Source organism: Tamandua tetradactyla, chromosome 5 (genome assembly GCF_023851605.1).
Source record: "Tamandua tetradactyla isolate mTamTet1 chromosome 5, mTamTet1.pri, whole genome shotgun sequence".
NCBI classification, from domain to species: Eukaryota; Metazoa; Chordata; class Mammalia; order Pilosa; family Myrmecophagidae; genus Tamandua; species Tamandua tetradactyla.
The window spans coordinates 179,336,003-179,360,346 of NC_135331.1; the positions used below are offsets into that span (position 1 = coordinate 179,336,003).

Sequence of the window (24,344 nt, forward strand, 5' to 3'; positions counted from 1 at the left end):
TATGTATCCAAGAAAAATGAAAGCATATGTACATGAAAAGACTCACAGAAGAATGTAATAGTAGCCTTATTTATAATTGCCCCAAAACTATAAACAAACCTAACTATCCATCAACAGGAAATCGTATACATTGTGGTACATAGATATAATGGGATGCAACACCACAATAAACAGGAACAAGTTACTGATACATGTAACAATATGAATAAATCTCAAAGACAGTGAGTGAAAGTAAACAGACCCAAGTACAAATCCATTTACACAAAATCCAAGAAGAGACTAAATTAATCTATAGTAATAAAAAAGGTACACAGAATAATAACAGTATCAACAAATTAAACAAAATAAGAAATGGGGGAGTAGACAGGCTGAGCAAGCAAATGGATTCACAGGTACCAGTAAAGAGGCTATCACAAAAGCCTTAACAAAAGATGGCTTGGACCAGGATGGTGGTGTTGGACAGATGCTGTACATGTTTGGGAGACAGGCTTGACTGGACTTGGCAAAATTTCTAGCATGAGTAACTGAACAAATAGGAAGAAAATTTTGTTTTGTCTGAGAGGAGGAAAGCAGTCAGAAGACATGAAGAATGGCATTTTAGACATGAAAAGTCTGAAATGCCTATGAGACATCCAAGTAGGAGATGTCAAGTAGGTAGTAGGTGTATCCATTGATTGGATACCAGGAGTAACAAAAGATGAGAAAATCTTAGATAAAACAATAATTTAAAAATTTTTATCTACTGAATCATCATAATTTTCATTGCTATGTCTTAATTAACAAGTCTCAGGGGAAGGAATATTTTAATTCCTCTCATGTCGGTATGACACCAATGAATATTTCATGAGAGCTTTCATGATTGTGGTATTGTATAAAACACACTCAAAAAATAGAGAACGGAACAAGAAAGAAGTACGATACTTTAAAATTAGTCAAAATAAATGACATTATATAGCTAAGAAAGATAGACCATGTAAAATTTTTGACAGTTTTGGAAGATAAAAAATTTCAATTTTAACACACACATAAAGATAGTATCAACTGAGTTCTCTATTAATAACTCCAATCCTGCCTGCAGAAATTATGGTGACTTGCTCCAGGATCACCTGAATAGAAGGCACAGTTAATGAAATAATAAAACCAGGTTTATCAAGAGAGAAATCTAAAATCAATTCCGCCACTAAATAGCAGCTCAAGGATCTGTGCCTGACTTTACTCCTCAGTAAATTAGGACTAACATGTATCCTCCTTGATCTTTAATGATTTTAAAAGGAATGAGACAAACTTCATTAAGGTACTTGAATAAAGGTTAAAGTGTCCAAAAAATATAAAGATGTGTGTGTGTATTTGGCTTTTAGCTACTTATTCTGAATCAAGGGTTTCAGCTTAAACAACTTGAAATTGTGCTCATGAAAGAAATACCATCTTTATTTCATTTATCAATCTTTCATATACAATATGACAAAAAAAGAGAGAATTATAATTGTCAAAAGGAAAAGAATGTGGTGCTACATCTCAGTGTAGGCAGCTGACTCTAGAAGGTTTCAAAATAGTTAGAAGGATATAATATATAATATACAGGAATATTTTTATCCCTGAATAATATCCTTGGATTTTATTAATAGCACAGGATTCTAAAAGTCATGACAAAACCAATCACGTCAATGTAAATTTATATATTAACCTGTTATGGCACCTGGCACAGAGTGGATAATAGACAAATAATTACTTGCTGAAGGAATGTTGTTGATTTCATGCAACTTCATTAAAAATATTACCTTTTCCTCCAGTTTCTTCTTCTCTTCACTAGACTGGCTTATTCTTTGTTTGAGAAACTCATTGAGTTGTAAAACCTCTTTCTCAGCAGAAGCAAGTTTTTGCTCAAGCTCTTCTTGCTGGGAATGGGATGCAGATTGATCTGAAAATGGATCCTGGAATGATGTGTTCTCATACCGTGGCTATTGGGAAGGAAAAACAAGCAGATAAATCTTTAAAAGTTTACTTGTCTTAAACAAATAAAAGAAATTGGAAGTGAGGTATAATGCAAACAGCACAGGCCTCATCAACAGACAAAGACTTTGGTTTGAATGCCAACTCTTAGAAGTTACACTTACGAGTTATGTGACTGTGGTTTTATCAATTTACTTACCATCCCCAAGCCTCAGTTTTCTCATCTATAAAGGAGAAACAGCTACCTCTTTGCTGTGTTGTTTTGAAGAACAGAGATAATATAAAGTTCCTAGCACATAGCAGAAGCTTAATGAATGGCAGCTATTTTTGGTTAAAAAGTATAATGCAAATAGTACATTATATAAATTCATTTTACAGAACTCAAAGTTCTAGGGAAATGAACACAAACTTAAAAACTCTCCATAAGCGATAATTTTCATTAATAGAACATTGCCCTAAATGGAAAGTAAAGTCCATGAAGTCAGAGATTTTTTCAAGCCTTAGCTGCTCTTACATCTTATTGCCTAGAAAGTGCCTGCCACAAAGTAATAACAAAAAATAATTGCCAAATGAGTATATTATTGCTTACCTTGAGCAAGGCTTTTGTAGGAAAAGCAGACTAGATTTTCCCTTTCCACTCCCTGCCCTCCCCCCCTACATTGGATTACAACCTAGAAGGGGAGGGCAGTAAATACAAACGCTTCCTCAAAAAAACTGGAACGTGGTAAGTGCTATAAGAGATACCAAAATATATATATATATATATATATACATTGTGAACGCACCAAAATAGAATATTTTTCCATTTATTCAATAAATATTTGGGTGAGCACGTTATGTTAGATACTGTACTAGGTGCTGGGTACTCTACAGTTAATAAAACAATTTTCTAATGGAAGGATCAGACAAAAAAATGCAATGAAAATTGAGTGCTAAGATAGCTGTATATGTAATAGCTATGAAAGGGTGCTACAGAAGTGTATTGGAACTAATCCTTGAAGAACTGATACTTTCCCAAAATATGGAGATGTAATTAAATAATTATATGAACAGCATTTACCATATATAAGATATTTCTAAAATAACAGACTCCAACTGCCCTTATAAATAAATTCTAATCAGATGCATAAGAGAAATCCTTAGATAATTATAATATAGGACACAATATGGTAGCCAAAGAAAGGTCCTCTAAGTACAAACTGCTGGGAGTGGGAGAAGTAGGATGAATGAAGATGACATTGGGAAAATGAGGAAAAAGGCTTTACTGGAAAGATGGCTTTTGATACATTTTGAAAAATAAGGATGATTTTGGTAGATACAGATGAAGAAAGGTATTTAGAAAGGACATTAAGTAAAGGTAAAATATGGAATATATACAAGGAGATGCAAACATTGGCCTAAAGAATAGGTTATAAAAAGGAACATTTTAAAACCTAGTTTGGGACCATGTTGTAGAATCTCAGGGTTCAGAATTCCACCTGGATTTGTGCGAAACAGGGAGCTGGTGATGATTTTAGAACAAGAGAATAATGTGATATAAGACAATCATGAACTCCATTTTGTAAATCTCTGTATTCTCTGTCATTGAGTTCAGTACCTTGACTCTCAAATTTTGATCAAAGGGGTAGGGAAGGTAGAAGAGGAAAGAAGAGAGAAAAAAAGACAAGTGATAAAATTGGTAGTGGACAGGATGAACTAGAGGATACTGAGAAAGGATATGGAGTCACCACTTTGAGAAATTAATAGTCTATCTGAAAAGAAATGAGGAGCTGAACTAGAACATCAAGAACAGAGCAACAAAACTCTGCAAGAAGTATTGAGAGAAATATTTTTTAAGACCTGAAAAGACAAGGAATGTTAAAGGTAACCAAGGTTTGAAATTTTGAGTAGCAGGAAAGTTGATAATATTCTGAGCAGCGGTAAGGAGACACATAGGAGAAAAGAATTAAGCATATGTTCTTAATTACAATTAGAGCCAATTGATATTGAGATGCCAGCCAAACCTACAAGTAGAATAAATATGAGACAGTTAGAGAGATGGATCTGGAACTCAGGAAAATGGTTAAGACAGAAAATTATAAAAGCTAATACAGATGTTTCTTATTATAATGTGATACAAGACATCCTCGGAAAAGCTCTGCAAAATCATACACTAAAAATAATAAGGCTTATGGGGAAAAAATAGGGTTAAGAGCAGTCCACTGAAAACCTGTGCAACTTTACGGTGCATGGGTAGTTAGTTCGGTGGTTAGAATGCCTGTCTTTAATGCGGGAGACCTGGGTTCGATTCCCAGACCATGTACAAAAAAATAAACTGTGCAACTTTGTAACCAGAGCAACTAATGTAACAGTAACTGGAAGATATCTTGGACCCTCTGGACAGGAAAACACAATTGATACTAATAAACCACACACACACACACACACACACACATACACACAGAGTCAAAATGCTGGTGCGACTTTAATTAGATTGGGTCTGGTAGGTTTGAGATGATGGAAGAACTCTGCATTACAGGGGCTGTCATTCAGGTGGGTAGGTAGGAGTCTGAAGGCAGAATGCTTTAATTCTTACACTCAGTAGTTTCTTTTCTTCTGAAAAGAACCCTCTCTCTGCAGAGTCTTTCTTTCCTTCATTTCTATAACAATTCCCCATGCTCCTTCACAAGTCATGCTCTTCTCCTACCTTCTCAAATAAGGCTGATCTCTGCCTTTAATCCTGGTCTCCCATTTCCTTCCCACTGTACACACGCACCTGGAAGACCTCGTCATGCCCAAGGCTTCCACAGCCACCAGCATAGACTGAAGACTTCTAAATCTCTCCCTCTGGCTCAGACCTGTTCCCATGAAGATCAGCCTCATTCTTCATCTCAGTCCCCAATTTATAACGCATAAGGTTAATTCATTTTTCTCCTCCAAATCTGTTCCTGATATAGTATCTATTTTGGTCATGACACTAAAAATCAATCAGTGTCCCCATCTGAAACAAAGAAATCATTCTCCCTCACTCACCACATTAACTAAGTACCTAAATCTAGCCAATTTACCATACTTGTCACATAGATGTTTAATAAATGCTCTTCTTCTCATCTTGACTATCAATGCTTTAATTTGCTTTAATTCAGGCACTCATTAATTTCTTAACTATTCAAATAGTCTCCTGACTGGTTTCACTGCCTCTAATATTAGCCCTCTTTAATCTCATCTCTATTATGCAACCAGACTAACTTTAAAATTCAAGCTTTTTTTTTTTTGGTGGTGGGGGTTGGTGGTGGTAGTGGTGCACAGGCCAGGAATCGAACTCAGGTCTTCTACATTAAAATTGAATTTTAAATCACATTTCTCCCATACTTACAGACTCCTTTAACTGGCTCCCGTCTACCTAACCCTAAAGATTTCAGGTTTCTTTACGTGACTCATAACACCTTTCAGGATCTACCTACTTCTTCAGCCTCTTCTCTCACAATTCTCAAAAGCTCCATTTAGACTGGTCATATTAAACTACATCCTAACAATTCAAGCAGTTGCTCTTTTTTACCCTACTTACTGCAATGCAATAGGCTTTTTTTTGCATGGGCAGGCACCAGGAATCAAACCCAGGTCTCCGGCATGGCAGGTGAGAACCCTGCCTGCTGAGCCACCGTGGCCCGCCCTGCAATAGGATTTTAACTCTATTTTCAATTTTCTAAATATCCCATGCTCTAGCACACCTCACTGTCTATACATGCTCTTTTCTTGACCTAGAATGCCTTCCCCACTTGTCCTTTCAATCCCCAACCCTGCCCCACCCCACCCAACTACCTACCTACCAACAGACCAAAGGTCTATTATTTTTAAAATATAGCTCAGTGAGGCTTTCTTAAATGAGCACTCCTTGCTGTTTTGGAATGAGTAGGTACGCCTTATGCCAGAAAAGCAAAACTACTTCTATTATGTACCTACCACACTGTACTCCTCTTTGCCTTTCGAACAACTGAAAAGTTTATCAGTGGGATAATTATTTAATTTATCAGCCAAATTGGGATACTCTGCAGAGTAAAAGAGGTTGCTAATAATAATTACACTAGTCTAACAGGCATAAACAGGTCTTATCCTAAGCAAACCTAGACAGATGGGCCCCTTATTTCTCAGGTGTTTCATGCCATATGGTTCCTGCTTACCTCTTAAACCTGACCTCTTACCACTATCCCTTCTCTTATTTTACTTCCATCCACACCGAATAATCTGTAGTTTTCCAAACACGTTAACTCTTTTGCTACCTTTGGGCCTCTTCAGATGTTCACTATGCTTCACATAGTGTATTAACCACGCCCTTTACCTGGCTCAATTCTTTTAGTTCATCAGGTTCTCAAGCCTGAGCTGACCTCTGGAAGAATGGTTTATATTTTCTTAGTAGGTGCGGGCATAGAATTTCACATACAACTCCTTTGGACACTTCTAACATTATGTCATTGACTGTTTGTCTGTGTTCCCCATGGGACGGTATACTCCTCAAGGGAAAAAGCTCATTCACATTTATATTCCCTGGGCATAAACACTGCCTTATGCATAGTGAATACAAATACTTTTTGAAGAAATGGATAAATATGTTCTCCTATATGTCTCCTTCTGTGGGTTTTGAAATCCATAAAGACAGGAACTGTTCTTCATTTTTGTGGCCCCAGCATTCAGCACAGCAAATGTATAGCTGTTTTCTTGAATGGGCTCATTTGTTGAGGTGGGATTCACTTATAAAATATTTGGAATCAAAAGGACTTGGTGGTAGAAAAAAAAGTTTAAGGGAAAAAGAAATATATAAGATGATATAAATGGAGAGAAAACATAAAACTGAAAGAAAAAAAGGAATGATGCATCAATGAAGCTTAAATAAGAATGAATGTATCTAAGATTAAATATTATTCAACTTGGCCCTTTCAAAGTTCAAAAGCACATTTCAGACAACAAAAGGATAAAGGGTCCATCACATTTCGTTTTTCCATAAAGGTCTGTTATCCAGGAGTTGGAATTTTGGTATAAGGCATTATAAGTACAAACACTCTTTGGGCCTACTGATTCTACTATGAAAACAATCTAGGAAGTTTTGCATTTTAGGATAAAGACCCAATACTATCAACTGATGAGCAGAAGGGTGTATATACAATGGAATATTGAGCAGCTGCAAGAAGGAATGAAGTTGTAAGGCATGCAACTAGGTGAACAAACTTGAGGACAATACGTTATGAAACAAGCCAGAAACAAAAAGCCAAATACTATAACGCCTCTCTAATATGGACTAACTATAATATGCAAACTCTAAGAATTATATTCAAAAGCACAGGTTATCAGCGGAAGGCTTACTGTAAAGGTTCCAAGATTGTAAGCTCTTACAACAGTCACATCTATTACTGGGTTGTAATGATTATTTCTAAGTTCTGAGATATTGAGCTCTTTATGTATAACTTGGTCATTCCCTGGAACTTCAGGTATCTGTGTGACACCTAAGACTCAGAGAATTCTGCAGCTATGAAAGTCAACATTTTCCCATACAACAACTGTCTAAATGGCTGAAAAAAGAGATAAGACTTCAATTAGAGATATGAAGCTGACCAAATTAGGACTCATGTAAATCAGACTAAAGGGTAAAGGATGATAGTGACTGTGTTTTAAAACTTCAATATCCGTGTGAGACCAAAGGGAAGAGATGTTTATTTCATGAAAAATTTGTATTTTCTATAGCACACTACCTAATTTAACTTGTATGGTCAGTTTATCTGAATGCTATAATTACATAGTACCTTGAATAGGGAGTGAGATTTTGTTGGTTTGTACAGATAAGTATGATGCCCAGGTAGACCCCAGAGTAATTTGAGCAGAAAATAAAGTATTTTCAAAGTCCTCGTAAGGGATTTAGGGAAAAAAGTAGAAAAAATAAATGTCCCTACCTGGGGCACTCCTAATATTCTCACAAGCATTTGGGACTACCAATTTAATAGGCCAGGCCCTTGACCTTGGGGCTCACCCTTACGAAACTTATTCTCATAGAGGAGTAGATAAGCCTACTTATGATTATGCCTGAAAATCACCACCAAAGAACCTCTTTTGCTGCTCAGATGTGGCCTCTCTCTCTAACTCAACTCTGCAGGTAAACTACCTGCCCTCCCCCTACATGGGACATGACTTCCAGGTTTAGAAATCTCCCTGGCAACGTCAGATAGGACTCCCAGGGATAAGCCAGGACTTGGCAGCATGGGATTATGAAAGCGTTCTTGACCAAAAGGCGGAAAAGAAATGAAACAACATGAAGTTTCAGTGGCTGAGAGATTTCAAATAAAGTTGAGAGCTCATTCTGGAGGTAATTCTTATGCATTATATAGATATCCCTTTTAGTTTTTTAGTGTATTAGAATAGCTACAAAGAAATATCTGAAACTTTTAAAAATAATCCATTTTTTAGAGCCTTAATTCTTGCAGGTGATTGTATAACTATATATAGCTTCACAATATGACCATGTGATTGTGAAAACCTTGTGACTGACACTCCCTTTATCCTGTGTATGGACAGATGAGTAAGAAAATAAAGACAAAAAATAAATAAATAATAGGGGGAATAACAGATATGGGATATTTTAGGTGTTCTTTTTAATTTTTATCTTTATTCTTATTTTTACTTTTTTGGAGTAATGAAAATGTTCAAAAATCTATTTCAGTGATGAATGTACAACTGTATGATGTGGATACTATGAACCACTGATTGTACACTTTGGATGACTATATGGTATGTGAATATATCTCAGCAAAATTGTACTTTCTACCTATGAGATCTAGAGATGTCCCCTTCTCAGGTCATTTTAATTGAGTGATCTGTTTTAAATAGGTAAAGGGAAGTTACTTCAAAAATAAATATTTTTGTGTATAAATTCACACAAAAAACATTTTTTATTTCACAAATTTATTTAATCTAGAATACACAGAATTTTAAAAGTAAATTTTCTTTGCCTAATATGCAATAGAAAGGACAAACTATGGACAAGAAAAATGTACATATATAAAATGCTGTGCATAAAAAATGTTGTGTGTAGGTCCTATGTAAAAAATTCCTTTGTTAAAGAAAAATTTTATTGTATTTGTTGTTTCTGCTAATCTTGCCATTTTTTCAATATCTAACTAAATATGAGTTTATCTTTAACATTTATCATGTCCTTTTAGTACTCAGAATTTTCCTTGTATTACCTTTTATGAATTGCCCATATATTTAAAGTCAAATTTCTCAACCATGTTTTAATTCCCAACATGATTTTAAAACATTCTAGTATTTTTGGCAGCCCCTTTTCTATATCCTTCCACATACTTTTTTACCTGTCTTTGCAGACTGGGAGAGCCCTCTACTGGCCTGGTGCTATATCAAGAAAATGTGTCTTCAGTTTTCAGTTACACCATATTTTTTACATGCTTTGGTAAAATTTAATTTCAAGTAAAATCATTATTCAGGATGAGGAATTACACGGAAAAATTGACTGCTTATGCTAAAAATATGGTTATCAAGCAAATTTGTATAGCATATAAGTACCACACTCAAAAAACTGTACACTATTAATCTCAGAACTACAGAGCCTTGCTATCTTGTGACAGGAACTCTTAGATGAGACCAAATAATAACGAGGTGTTTCAATGTATTAGTAATAAGACAAAAAAATAACTGGAATCCCTATATCCAATGCCTCAGCCTCAGGTAAGTTTGTTAGCTATTTGATCTCTCAGTATTTCCTGATTTTTAATATACAGATATAAAGAAGAGTACTAATTGGGGAAACTAGTCTTTCTAGCCATATGGATTTTGTCATCAGGTTTAACAGATTCTTGTACCTGTACCCATTAGAATTTTGTTATAAAGCCTCACCGATCCTATGCCTCTATTCCCATTAGACTTTACACTCCTTGAGGACAAAACCAATCTCATTCACACTTGTATTCCTACAGCCAACATTTCCTTACCCATAGTGGACATAATTTCTGAAGAAACAGATAAAAGTGCTTTCCTTTATGATCTCCTTCTGTAAGCTTTTAGATCCACAAGGCAAGAACTGCTCTTCACTTTTGCAGTCCTAGTGCTTGGCACAGTGTGATGTTTCATAACTTTTGTTGAATGGACTTGTTTGTAAAGGCAGTATTCATTTATAAAATGCTCATTAAAATCAGAAAGACTTGATAATGGAAAAAGAAATAGCGTGATGTTAAACGGAAAGAAAATAACATGACAAATTGGGAAAATACATTTGCATATCAAATCATAGGCAAAAAGCTAATCTCCTTTATATATACAAGGTTCCTAAAATTGATAAGCAAAAACTCAAAGCCCTACAGAAACATAAGCAACAGATATGAAAAGACAATTCAGAGAAAAAGAATTATGAAGTTGAACACCTTTAACTATGTAGATAAATATGAACTATATGAACGCATTATCACTTTAAAAATTAACTTTTTCCAATTTCATAAGCTAAGATTATTAACCCATGCTTTACTAAGAAAACAACAACCACAAAATATTCTGTAGTCTTACCTGCAAACTAGTCATATAAGAATCATCACAATTTACATAATGTCCTAACATGGCATGTTGTGCTCGTAATTCATTATCCCTTATCCTCTCATGAAGGTTGGTAATTTGCTGCTTCTGCCTGTAAAACATTAATGGAGATCACATTATATTGAATATACTTTTCTAAAAGAGAGTCTCCATTTAAATTTGTTGCAATGGTAGTGACAATCAGAACATTTAGTAATTTAATAATTTGACATAAAAATTAAAAGTATTATCAATTTAATTGTAGGGAATTTTTTTAAAAACCACAGAACTATAAGATATGTAGAATACAGTAAGATTTTACTTATATTAATCAGTGCCTCTGGCATTTTATAGAATACAGATTTAGTCTATTATAGAATACACTTCAGGCTTTGTTTTCTTTCATCTTGTTACTTAACTTTTAGTGTTATGTCCTCAGCCTGGAATGCCTTTACCTTAAAATTACTATTTTCATTCATCCAAACTCTGCCCAACACTTAGTAGCAATTTAAACTCTTGAGACTCTCATCTGGAGTAGAAAGAATTTTATAAAGATCATCCAGCCCAATTACCATTGTGTGCCAATATCTTCTCTACAACATCCCAGATTGTAGAGTCTGCACATAAACATCACCAATGAGGGAGAACTCAAAGATGCAGTAACACTTACATCTTTGGATAACTCAGACAATTTCATTTAGTAATACAGCCTCATGTCCAGGAATCAAACACACTGAAGTTCAAATTCTGCTTCAGCAGCTGATAGCTTACCTTAAGCAAGTCACTGAACTCTGAATATGTATCTTCATATATTCAGACTATTATGTGTAGACATCATGCTAAGAACTTCATATATACTATCTCTACTCTTCAAAAATTTAATAACAAGTCTTACAATAAGGTTATACAGGAGAAGAACCTTTAAAGATTTATGATTAGTGTGAGTAAAAAAAATAGCTTGATCTTTTCTGAAATTATTTTCAAAGTAACTTTTGGAACAAGGTAGGTTCTGGGTTGCAGATTACATTAAAGAGTTCTCCTCAGTATCAATTTTATTTTTAAAATGTATGCTATATATGATTTTAAAGCTGTTTGTACTCCAGAAAATCATGTTAGTAAAGCTAACCCATTCCTGTAGGTACAAACTTATTGTGGGTGGGACCTTTTGAGTAGATTATTTCAGTTGAGGTATGCTCCAGGTGTGTTTTAGTTCTCTTACTAGATTTCTTTATAAGACGGTGAAAAACAGAAAGACACAGAAAACAGAAAAAGACACAGAAGATGGATAAAGAAAGTCAAAGAGGGAGGAGCCAGAACTGAAAGCAACAAAACTCAGGAGAGAAGGGTGAGACCAGCAGAACCGCCATGTGCTTGCCATGTGGCAGAGGAGCTGAGGATCACCAGCAGCCTGTCTCCAGAGTCTAGTTATCGTCTTGATGATGCCTTGACTTGGAAATTTTCAGCTTCAAAACTTTAAGTAAGCTTGGAAGTTAATAAATCCCCATTGTAAAAGCCAACCCACACCTGGTAAATTACATTTCGGCAACTTGAGCAAACTAAAACGCTGTAAGAAAATCTATTTAGAAAACATGAAATGGAAAACAGATTCAATAAGAGAGGTTAATCAAATTACTACTTTGTAAATAATGTACAGCTTTAAAAGGAAAAGAAAACTTTCTCTTCTAACCAAGATAGAATAGCAGAAACCAATTTGCCCTCCCTCCTGGACCAATTCAAAAACTGAACAAAATATAGGAAACAAAGGCTCTTAAAACATGGGACATCAAACGATGAAGAACAGTGATCTCTAAGAGATGGGAAACACTTCTCAAATGAGCTCTACAATCCATCACCCAACTTAATGCTGGGAGGAAGTCTTCAAGTCACACCACAAAGAAGGCAGTCTCCCTGAGTTGAAGAAACAAAGCTGGAAATCTAGAGAAATCAAAGGATCTAGAATTTGCAGGGCAGAGTAATGGAAAGGAGAGAAAAAAACGCAATACTCAGGAGCTCTGGAGAGGATCATTCTTGATTATTCCACTGGGTACCAATTAATTTATAATGCATAAGGAAACTACCTAAGGCATAGGGGCCAACCAACAGATTAGAGAGAACAGTGCCTGAGACTCATCCAGTGCCTCATATAGTGCCAGTTCCCTATTGCCAAAGAGGAAAATCCCATGATTGGCAGGGCATAGGTTAGCAGTGGTTCACAAGTGGGGGTGATGGCAACCCCCAGAGAAATTTGGCAACATCTGGAAACATTTCTGATTGCCACAACTGGGTCAGGATGCTACTAGCCTCTAGCAGGTAGGGACTGGAGATGCTACTAAATATCTAAAATGAATACAACAGACCCCCACAACAAAGAATTATCTGATCTAAAATGTCCATAGTATCAAAGTTGAGAAACTCTATGAGTTTTGCCTCAGGAATGGGGAAGAAGTAACCCTAGAACAAAATAGCTTTAGTGCCATCTACCAAAACTTAAAAATCAATACCCAAAAATGATGAAGCTGTTTTCAAGTAACATAACTTATCAGGACAAAGTTCAGGAATACAAATAAATATATGCTAAAACAAGTTAAAATTTATAATATCCAGCATTATGTCACCAGGCACATAAAGAAGCATAAAAATATAACCTATAAGGAGGAGAAAAACCAATCAACTAAAATTGAACCAGAACTGACACAGTAATTGAAATAGTGGACAAAGACATTAAAACGTTAAATTAACTGCATTCCATACATTCAAGAAGCTAGAGGAAAGAATGAGACTATGCGCTTGTGCCAGAGAGAATGAAATTCAGACAGAGAAAAAGCCACAGAGGAGCAGCCAGAAACTGAACATCAACAGAACCCGGAAGAGAAGAGAGAGGCCAGGACAAGGTGCTGTGCCAGTTTGAAACTATTATGGACCCCAGAAAAGCCAAGTTCTTATCCTGATCCAATCTTATGGGACCAGACCTATTATTTAGAGTGCAAACTTTGATTGGTGGGAACCTTCCCATGCGGTTGCAGTGGGCAGCGCCTGAAGGGAGCCCAGAGGCCAGTGATTGTTCACCGAAGGGTAGCCCTTGGGATAGGGGAGTGATGACCCCTTCAGGTGTGGGAATAGCCAGCCCAAGTCGTGGTATCTGACAGGCCCACCAGTGCTGCAGATCAGCTGATTCCCCACAAACTGTCTAGCTCCCCAGTCCACCTAGCAGAGACCCACCAGTCAGCTGCCCCTGACAGGGTAACCCTCTGGTGGAGCAGCCCCTCTGCTGAGCACGCCAGCCTGGAATCACTCTGGACTAGAGGGGTGGGGCTGAGGGAGGAGGAGACTCAAGCACCATGTGTTAGCTGGATGCGGCTAGGAGTTCAGGTTGGGTCTCCTGCATGCTAGCCAGCCATTCTGCCACTGGAGTACCCCTACACCCTGGCTTACCTTATAATAGTCCCTTAAGTTGAACTGTATCCCCTACATGAGACCCAGAACTTGATCTGGCAGGGAATAACTGACAAAGTGTAAAAGGAAACACGCAGCAAAAACTAAGTAAATACAAAACTTTAGAAGAGTGAAGGAAACCAGCTTGCATAATAACTATATCAAAATAAACAAACACCCAGAACACAACAGAAAGTACATGAAAATCCAAGCAGAAATGGCAGAGCCAAACAACCAAATCAAAATTCCAGAGGGGACACAGAATACGGAACAATGACTCAAGGATATTTATAAAGAAATAAAGGATATCAGGAAGATATCCTTTAAAGCATAAAGAATAATTCAGGAGGTTAAACAGAAAAATGGCAGATCTCACAGAAATTAAAGATACAGTAGAACAAATAAAAAATATACTGGAGACACATGATAGGAGATTCAAAGAAGCAGAAGGAAGAATAAGAGAGCTAGAAGATAGAACAACAGAACTAGAGCTCACAAAAGAACAAAAGGCAAGAAGCATGGAAAAAAATGCAACTGGATCTTAGGGAAATGATGGACAACAAGAGGCGAACAAATATAAGAATTATTGGTATCCCAGAAGAAGAGAAAAGCAAAAGGTTAGCAAAGTTAGTTGAAGACATAACTGGAGAAAAATTCCCAACCCTTATAAAAAGACACAAATGTGCACATCAAAGAGGCCCAGCCAACTCCAAATAGAATAAATCCAAAGTACACTCCAAGGCACATATTAATCAGACTGTCAGGTGTTGACGAGAAACAGAAAATCCTGAAAGCAGCATGAGAAAAGCAATCTATTACATACAAGGGAAAACACAAATGACTGACTTCAGACTACTCAACAGGCACCATGGAAGCAAAGCAGTGGTATGATATTTTTCAGAATCTGAATGAGAAAGGTTTTCAACCAAGAATTCTTTATCCAGACAAGTTATCCTTCAAAATTGAGGGAGAGATTAAAATCTTCAAAGATAAAGAAAGATTAAGAGAACTAATCAACAAGAGACGCGCTCTACAAGAGGGAGCACTTTTCAGCTGATTAAAAAAAAAAACAGGAGAGGAGGTCTGGAGGAGGGCACAGAATTGAAGAATATGAGTAAAGGTAACTTAAAGGAAAAGAGAGAGAAGGGAAATAATATGCAAATCTGACAAATAAAAACTAAAGGACAATAGAATAAAGAACTACTTTCACAGTAATTACTTTGAATGTTAATGGAATGAACTTACTAATTAAAAGATACAGACTGACAATGGATCAAAAACAAAATCCATCTCTATGCTGTTTACAAGACACACATCTTAGACTCAAGGATACAGTTAGACTGAAAAGTGAAAAGATGGAAAAAGATATTCTATGCAAGCTGTAACCAAAAGAAGGCAGGAGTAGCTATACTATTAGACAAAATAGACTTTAAATGTAAAGAGGTCATAAGAGACAAAAAAGGACACTACATGTTAATAAAAGGGACAATCCATCAGGAAGAAATAACAATCATAAACGTGTACGCTCCTAATCAAGGAGTTCCAAAGTACATGAGGCACATATTGGAAAAACTGAAGGTGGCTACAGACATATCACAGTAATTGTGGGAGTCTTCAATACACTACTCTCCACTTTAGATAGAACAACCACACAGGATCAACAAGGAAACAGAGAATCTAAACAATAAGATAAATTAATTAGATCTAATAAACATATATAGATCATTATATCCCAAAACACCAGGATATGCATTCTTCTCTAGTGCACATGGAACACCCCCTAGGATAGAGCACATACTGGGACATAAACTGAGTCTCTGTATATTTAATAAGATTGAAATTATCCAAAGCACTTTCTCTGATCACAACAGAATAAAACTCGCAATTAATAATCACCAAAGAACCAGAGCTTGCACAAATATATGGAAATCAAACAACATACTCTTAAATAATCAGTGGGTCAAGGAAAAAATTGCTAGAGAAATCACTAAATATCTGGAGACAAATGATAATGAGAATACAACATATCAAAATTTATGGGATATGGCAAAAACAGTGCTGAGAAGGAAATTTACTGCCCTAAATGCCTATATTAAAAAACAAGAACAAGGCTATGCAAGGGTAGTTCAGTGGTAGAATTCTCATCTGTTATGCCAGAGACACGGGTTCAATTCCCAAAGCCTGTACATGTCAAAATAATAATAATAATAATAAAATAATAATAATAATAATCAAAAGAACAAGCAAAACTTGAGGATTACTTGCTCACCTGAAGAATTTAGAGAAAGAACAGCAAACTAACCCCAGAGCAAATAAAATAGAAAAATAATAAAGAGTAAAGCAGTAATAAACTGGAGAACAATAAAGCAATGGAAAGAATCAACAAGACTAAAAGTTGTTTCTTTGAGAAAAATAATACACTTGATGGTCCCCTAGCTAGACTAATGAAGAACAAAAAAGAGAGGACACAAATAAATAAAATCAGAAATGAAAGGGGGGTTGTTACAACAGCTCATGAAAAAATTTTAAAAATCATAAGAGAATATTATGAACAACTATATGCTAACAAACTAGATTAACTTAAATGAAATGGGCAAATTCCTAGAAACACATGAATTACCTATTCTGACTCAAGAAGAAATAGAAGATCTCAACAAACCAATTACAAGTAAAGAGATCCAATCAATCACCAAAAATCTTCCCACATTAAAAAGCCCAGGACCTGGTGGCTTCACAGGAGAATTTTATCAAACTTTTCAAAAAGAACTGACACCAATTGTGCTTAAACTCTTCAAAAAAAATGAAGAAAAAGGAATGCTGCCTAACTCATTTTATGAAGCTAACATCACTTTAATACCAAAATCAAATAAAGATGATACAAGAAAAGAAAACTAAGACCAATTTCCCTAATGAACACAGATGTGAAAATTCTCAACAAAATACTAGTAAATCATATCCAACGCCACATTAAAAGAATTACACATCGTGATCAAGTGGGATTTATACCAGGAATGCAAAGGTGATTCAACATAAGAAAATCAATCAACATAATACAGCACATTAACAAATCAAAAGGGGGAAAATCACATGATCATATCAACTGGTGCTAATAAAGCATTTGAGAAAATCCAGCATTCTTTCCTGATAAAAACACTTCAAAAGCTAGGCATCAAAGGAAGCTTTCTCAATATCATAAAGGGCATATATGAAAAACCTATAGCCAGCATCATACGTAATGGTGAGAGACTGAAAGCATTCCCCTTGAGATCAGAGAGGAGACAAGGATGCCCACTGTCACCACTATTATTCAACATTGTATTAGAAGTATCAGCTGAAGCAATTATACAGGAGTAAGAAATAAAAGGCTTCCAAATAGGAAGAGAAGAAGTAAAACTTTCATTATTTGCAGATGACATGATCCTATATTTTGAAAACTCTGAGAAATCTACAGTAAAACTACTTGAGCTAATAAACAAATTCAGCAAAGTGGCAGGATACAAGATTAATGTGCAAAGTCAGTAATGTTTCTATACACAAGCAATGACCTACCTGAGGTGACAACTAAGAAAAAATTACATTCAGAATAGCGACCAGAAGAATTAGGTATCTAGGAATAAGCCTAACCAGTGATGTCAAGGACTTATATACAGAAAATTACAAAAAAAAAAAAAATGCTAAAAGAAATTAAAAAAATAACTTAAATAGATGGAAAGACATTCCATGCACATGGATAGAAAGGTTGAATATCACCAAGATATCAATTCTACCCAAACTGATCTACAGATTCAATGCAATGCCAATAAAAATCCCAACAATCTACTCTGAAGACTTGGAAAAACTGGTTACAAATTTATATGGAAGGGAAAGAGACCTTGAATAGCTAAAGATATCCTAAAATAGAAGAGCAAACTGGGAGGTCTATCACTTTCTGACTTTAAAGCTTACTATAAAGCATAGTGTTCAAAATAGCATGGTACTGGCACAAAGACAAAGGACTGACCAGTAGAACAGAATTGAGACTGCAGAGATTGACTACCAAATTTATGGACATTTGATCTTTGATAAGGCCCCCAAATCCACTGAATTGGGACAGAAGAGTCTTTTCAATAAATGGGCATGGGAGAACTGGATTTCAATAGCCAAAAGACTGAAAGAGTACTCTTATCTTACGCCCTATACAAAAATTAATTTAAAATGGATCAAAGACCAAAATGTAAGAGCCAGTACCATAAAACTTCTTGAAAAAAATGTGGGGAAACATCTTCAAGATCTAGTAATAAGAGGTAGCTTCTTAAACTTGACACCTAGAGCACAAGCTGTGAAAGAATAAAATAGGCAAATGGGAACTCCTTACAATCAAGTGCTTCTGTGTCTCAAAGGACTTTGTTAAAAAGTTGAAGACGCAGCCAACTCAATGGGAGAAAATATTTGGAAACCATATATTGGATAAAGGCTTGATATCCTGTGTACATAAAGAAATTACACAGCTTACCAACAAAAGAACAAACAATCCAGTCATAAGATGGGCAGGGCAAATGAACAGCCACTTTTCTGAAGAGCAAATACAGATGGCTAAAAAGCATATGAAGAGCTGCTCATCATCACTGGCTATAAAAGAAATGCAAATTAGGACAACAATGAGATATCTCAAACACCTGTAAGAATGACTGTTATTAAACAAACAAGAAACTATAAATGTTAGAGAGGTGCAGAGAAAAAGGAACACTTATTCATTGTTGGTAGGAATGTAAAATGGTTCAGTCGCTACAGAAATCAGTTTGGTGATTCTTCAGAAAACTAAATACTGAGTTGCCTTATGACCAGGCAATACTAATTGGTATAGACTCAGAAGAGTTGAGGGCAGTGACACAAACAGACATTTGCACACCAATGCTCATAGTGGCACTATTCACAATTGCTAGGGGAAGGAAACAATCCAGTTGCCCATCAACAGATGAGTGGATAAACAAAATGTGGTATATATATATATATATATATATATATATATATATATGTATATATATATATGATGGGATATTATGCTGCATGTAGACAAAATGAGGCCCAGAAGTATATGACAACACGGATGAAACTTGAGGACATAAATGCTGAGTGAAATAAGCCAGGCACAAAAGGACAGATACTGTGTGATTCCACTATTATAACTCTGATAAAGCCACCAGTGTTTTGGAGCAGTTAGAAGGAAAAATCTGAGTTGAGGGCATGGTAGCCTATGACAAACCCTGGAAACTGTTATGTAGCTGCTTGTTGAAGTGTGCTTTGGAAACTGCTGCTTTTTTTTTTTCTTTTCTTTGTGTATATATGTTATACTTTACAACTAAAAAGCTTGAACACAAGTAGAGACATGAAAGACATAAAAATATACTAGATGAGATTAAAGACAGATTAGATTTTGCAGAAGAAAAGATGATTGAACTTAAAGACAAAGTAACAGAAACTACCCCAAAAGAAACACGCATACAAAAAAAAGCAAACAAAAACCCAGAGCATCAATGAGCTACAGGAACAATGTTAAGAGAACAAATATAGATGTAACTGGAATCCCTGAGAGGAAGAGAGAGAGGAGGGGCAACAGAAAATATATTTGTAGAAAATTGGCCAAAATTTTTCCAAAGTTGATGAAAATGATACACTCACAGATCCAAGAAGCCCAGTGAACCCAAATTATAGAAACATTAAGAAAACCAAATCAAGAAACATCATAATCAAATGGCTTAAATCAGTGCTTATGGGAAAATGTTAAAAGTAGCCAGAGAAAAAAGATAAATCACATTCAGATAAACAAAAGTAAAGAGGACAGCAGATTTCTCATCGGAAATAAAGCAAGCAAGAAGACAGTGGAGTAACAACTTTAAAGTACAAAATTTTAATAAATTAAACTGAAGGCAAAATAATTAACTTATTTTTTACCCAAGAGAAAGTTTTAAAACTGTATAAAATACAGAATACTTTATACTGGAAAAGAATCAAAAGCAAAAGTGAAATGAAGACTTCTATGGAAAGAACTCATCACCAGCATAACTCAACTACAGAAGATTATGGAGAAACACTTTCACAAGGAGGAGAAAAATGACACAATGACAACCTGGATCTATACAACAGATACAGTATTTCTACACAGAAATGACAATATCTGGTCAAATGAGCATAAGATAGTTTTTCTTGCTATTTAAATCTCTTTAACAGATACGAGGCTGTGTAAAACCAAAATAATAATGTATTGCAGGGTTTATGACTTGTGTAGAAATAAAATGCATGACAAAGGTTAAAGGCTTGGAGAGAAGAAATGGAAGTATACTGTTATGAGATTCTTATATTATATATGAAATAGTAAAACATCACTTGATGGTAGATTGTGATAATTTAAAGATGTATACCATAAACCCTAAGGCAACCAACTATAACATACAAACTCAACAATAATTCAACAAGGAGTTACAGCTAATAAACAAAGGAGATAAAATGGAATTATAACAAAATTCAGCTATTCGAAGATAAGGCAAAGGGAAGCAAAGAACATATGGGACAATAAAAAATAGCAAGACGGGAGATTTAAAACCAAAATAATCCTACAAAAGCCAACTCGGCAGGTGAACTAACTTAACTGCCTTCCCCCTTACATGAGACAGGATTCCCAGGGGTACAAACCTCCCTGGCAATGTGGGACAGAACTCCCAGGATGAGCCAGGACCTGACATCATGGGATTCAGAAGGCATTTTTGACCAAAAGGGGAAAAAAGAAATGAGACAAAGCATCAGTGACTGAGAGATTTCAGAGTTGAGAGGTTATCCTGGAGGTTATTCTTATACATTATAGAGATATCTCTTTTTAGTTTATGGTGTATTGGAGTGGTTAGAGGGAAGTACTTGAAACAGCTGAGCTATGTTCCAGTAGTCTTGGTTTTTGAAGATGATTGTATAACGATTTAGCTTTTACAATGTGACCGTGTGACTGTGAAAACCTTGTGCTGAAGCTCCTTTTATCCAGGGTATGGACAGATGAGTAAAAAATATGGACACAAAATAAATAAACAATAAGGGAAATGGGGTAAAATAAAATGGGTAGACTGAAATAATAGTGGTCAATCAGAGGGAGGGGTAAGGAATATGGGATGTATGAGTCTTTTCTTTTCTTTTTATTTCTTTTTCTGGAGTGATGCCAATGTTCCAAAAATGATCATGGTGATGAATACACAGCTATGTGATGATACTATGAGCCATTGATTGCACACCATGTATGGACTGTATGTGTGTGAAGATTTTTGTCAATAAAAATTTTTTTAAAAGCTCTCAAATCAATTATCTCAGCTTCCACCTTAAGATTCTTGAAAAAAGAAAAACAAATGAAACCCAAAGTAGGATAGAAGAATTAATAAAGGTGATAACAATAATTACTTGAGAACAGAAAAACAACAGAGAAAATTAATGATATAAAATGCTGTTTCTTGAGAAGACTAACAAAATTGATAAACCTGTAGTCTATACTGATCAGGAAAAAAAGACAAATTACAGTTACCAGGAATGCAAAAGGTAACATCATTACAGACTACAGAAAATAAAAATAAGGATAATAAAAACTTGTTTAATAACAAAACTTGATAATAAAAAATTGTTCACATTGTTTCTGAGAAACAGAATTTGAGAAACAATGTGAACAATTTATGGTGATAAATCTGACAACTAAGATAAACTGAGCAAATACATTCTTTGAAGGACTCAAACTACTAACGTTCAATTAAAAAGAAATAGATTACTTAAATAGCACTATATTATTAAATAAATTGGACTTATAGTTAAAAAAAAAAAAAAAAAAAAAGAACAAGCAGGTCCAGATAACTTCACTGGAGAACTCTACTGAACTTTTAGGAAAGAAATAACACCAGCTCTATACACATTCTTTCCCAAAACTTATTCTCACTCCACAAGGCTAGCACTACCGATACTAAAACCAGACAAATACATTACAAAAAAAAAAAACACTACAAAGACCAGTTATCTCCCATGAACATAGATATAAAAATTCTTTATAAAGAATTTAGCAAATAAAACCCAAAAAGATATAGAAAGGAAAATCATGACAAATGGGACCTATCCCAGGAATGCAAGGTAGGTTTTACATTCAAAAATTGATTAGCTAACCAGGAAGAGGGGGGAAACTTTAAGGCTTAAAAAGGACATCTACCCCCAAAATTGCAGTAAACATCATATTTAATGGTGAAAGACTGAATGCTTTCCTCTAAAAAAAAATCAGGGACAAGATAACCTTAGCATTGTACTGGAGGTTCCATTCAGTTCAACAAGGCAAGAAAAAGAAATAAAGAGACATCATATTGAAAAAGAAGAAGTAAAAGTGAATTTATTCACAAATATGATCTTCTATATAGAAGATCATTTGCAAACTCCAAAATGCTACTAGAACTAACAGGTTAGATTTAAAAACGTTGTAGGATACAAAATCAGTATACAAAAATCAATATAATTTCTATGTACATAAAATGAATGACAGAAATTGAAATAATTGCCATTTACAATAGCATCAAAAACAAATATGTAGGGAGAAATATGACAAAAGATGTGCAAAACCTGCATATTGAGAACTACCAAACTATACTGCCAGAAACTATAAACCCAAATCAGTGGAGAATTATATCATGTTTGTAGAAACAGAAAAGATGATTTTAAAAGTGATACAGCTAAAATTTATATTTTGATTAGTGCATTTTCTAATATAACTTATGTGGACAGTTTAAATGAACACCATAAATACATGGAACCTTGAGTAGGGCATGAGATTTTGTAGGTTTGTCCAGAGTGATGCCCCAATAAATCCCAGAGTGATTTGAACACTGAATAAAAAAGTATTTGCAAAGTCCCCTTGGGGGAATGGCAAGAAAGGGGGAAAATTCACCTTCCCCATGTGGAGAATTCCTGATATTCTCACAAGCAGTGGGGATAACCAAAGCAATAAGCTGAGCCCTCAATCTTGGGGTTTGTTCATATGAAACTTATCCCTGCAAAGGATAGGCTAAGCCTACTTAAAACTGGGCTAAGAGTCACCCCGAGAGAACCTCTTTTGTTGCTCAGATGTGGCCTCTCTCTCTCAGCCAATACAACAAGCAAACTCACTGCCAACCACCTCTCTATGTGGAACATGATTCCAAGGGGTGTAAACCTTCCTGGCAAAGTGGGACAGAAGTCCTAGAATGAGCTGGGACTCAGCACCAAGGGATTGAGAAAACCTTCTCCATCAAAAGGGTGAGAGAGAAATGAAACAAAATAAACTGTCAATGGCCAAGAGATTTCAAACAGAGTTGAAAGGTTATCCAGGAGGTTTTTCTTACACATTACATAGACATCACCTTTTTAATTGAAGTATATTGGAGAGGATGGAGGAAAGTGCCTGCAAATGTAGAGCTGTGTTCCAGTAGCCATGCTTCTTGAAGATGACTGTATAATGATATAGCTTCTACAATGTGACTGTGTGATTGTGAAAACCTTGTGTCTAATGCTTTTATCCATGATATAGACAGATGAGTAAAACATATGGATTAAAAATAAATAAATAATAGGGGGAACAAATGTTAAATTTAGTAGATTGAAATGCTAGTGATCAATGAAAGGGAGTGGTAAGGGGTACAGAAAAAAACAGGGGAAACAAAGGTTTAAATATATTGGGTAGATGGAAATACTAGCAGTCAATGAGAGGGAAGGATAAGGGGTATGGTATGTATGAGTTTTTTCTATTTTTATTTCTTTTTCTGAATTGATGAAATGTTCTAAGAAATGATCATGATGATGAATACACAACTATGTGATGATATTGTGAGTTATTGATTATATACCAAGAATGGAATGATCTAATGGTAAGAATGTTCATATTTGTATGTTATTAGTTTAAAATTTAAAAATTTAAAAAAGTGATACAGCAATACAAATAAACAAGGATAGTGCAAACAATTTTTAAAAAGGAAAAACAAAGTTGAGAACTTGTACTACTTAACTTCAAGACTTATTACAAAGTTACTATAATCAGACAGTGTGGTATCACCAGTAAATAGATTAATGGAATAGATTTGATAAACTGGACTGCATTAAAATTTAAAATTTTTGCTGTGTGAAAAACACTGTTAAGAGAATGAAAACAAACAAGCCAAAATCTGAAAGAAATTATTTGCAAATCTTGTGTGTGTGTGTGTGTGTGTGTGTGTGAGAGAGAGAGAGAGAGAGAGAGAGAGAGAGATCTCCTCTGAAACCCAGATGCAAAAGTGCAACTGGCTATTTGAGATCTCCTCTTATGTTCAAAACTAAATCACTGACAGCCCCAGCACAAAATCTGTTCCTTCTTCTGGTTTCTCCATCTCAGTAACTGACAACTATTTTTCCAAGTGCTTGGGCTT

At 35.3% G+C, this 24,344-nt stretch overlaps 1 protein-coding gene across 7 annotated transcripts in view; it reads right to left on the bottom strand.

Annotated features, from left to right (window-relative positions):
* Window positions 1-24,344, bottom strand: part of CEP85L (centrosomal protein 85L) — a 165,916-nt gene that overhangs the window by 26,985 nt on the left and 114,587 nt on the right. For all 7 annotated transcript variants that reach the window (XM_077162757.1, XM_077162756.1, XM_077162755.1 and 4 more), the window contains 2 exons: window positions 10,489-10,606; window positions 1,779-1,958 (listed from right to left, as the gene is read on the bottom strand). In XM_077162757.1, coding sequence (XP_077018872.1) covers window positions 1,779-1,958; window positions 10,489-10,606 — 298 coding nt within the window. The remainder of the gene's footprint in view (window positions 1-1,778; window positions 1,959-10,488; window positions 10,607-24,344) is intronic.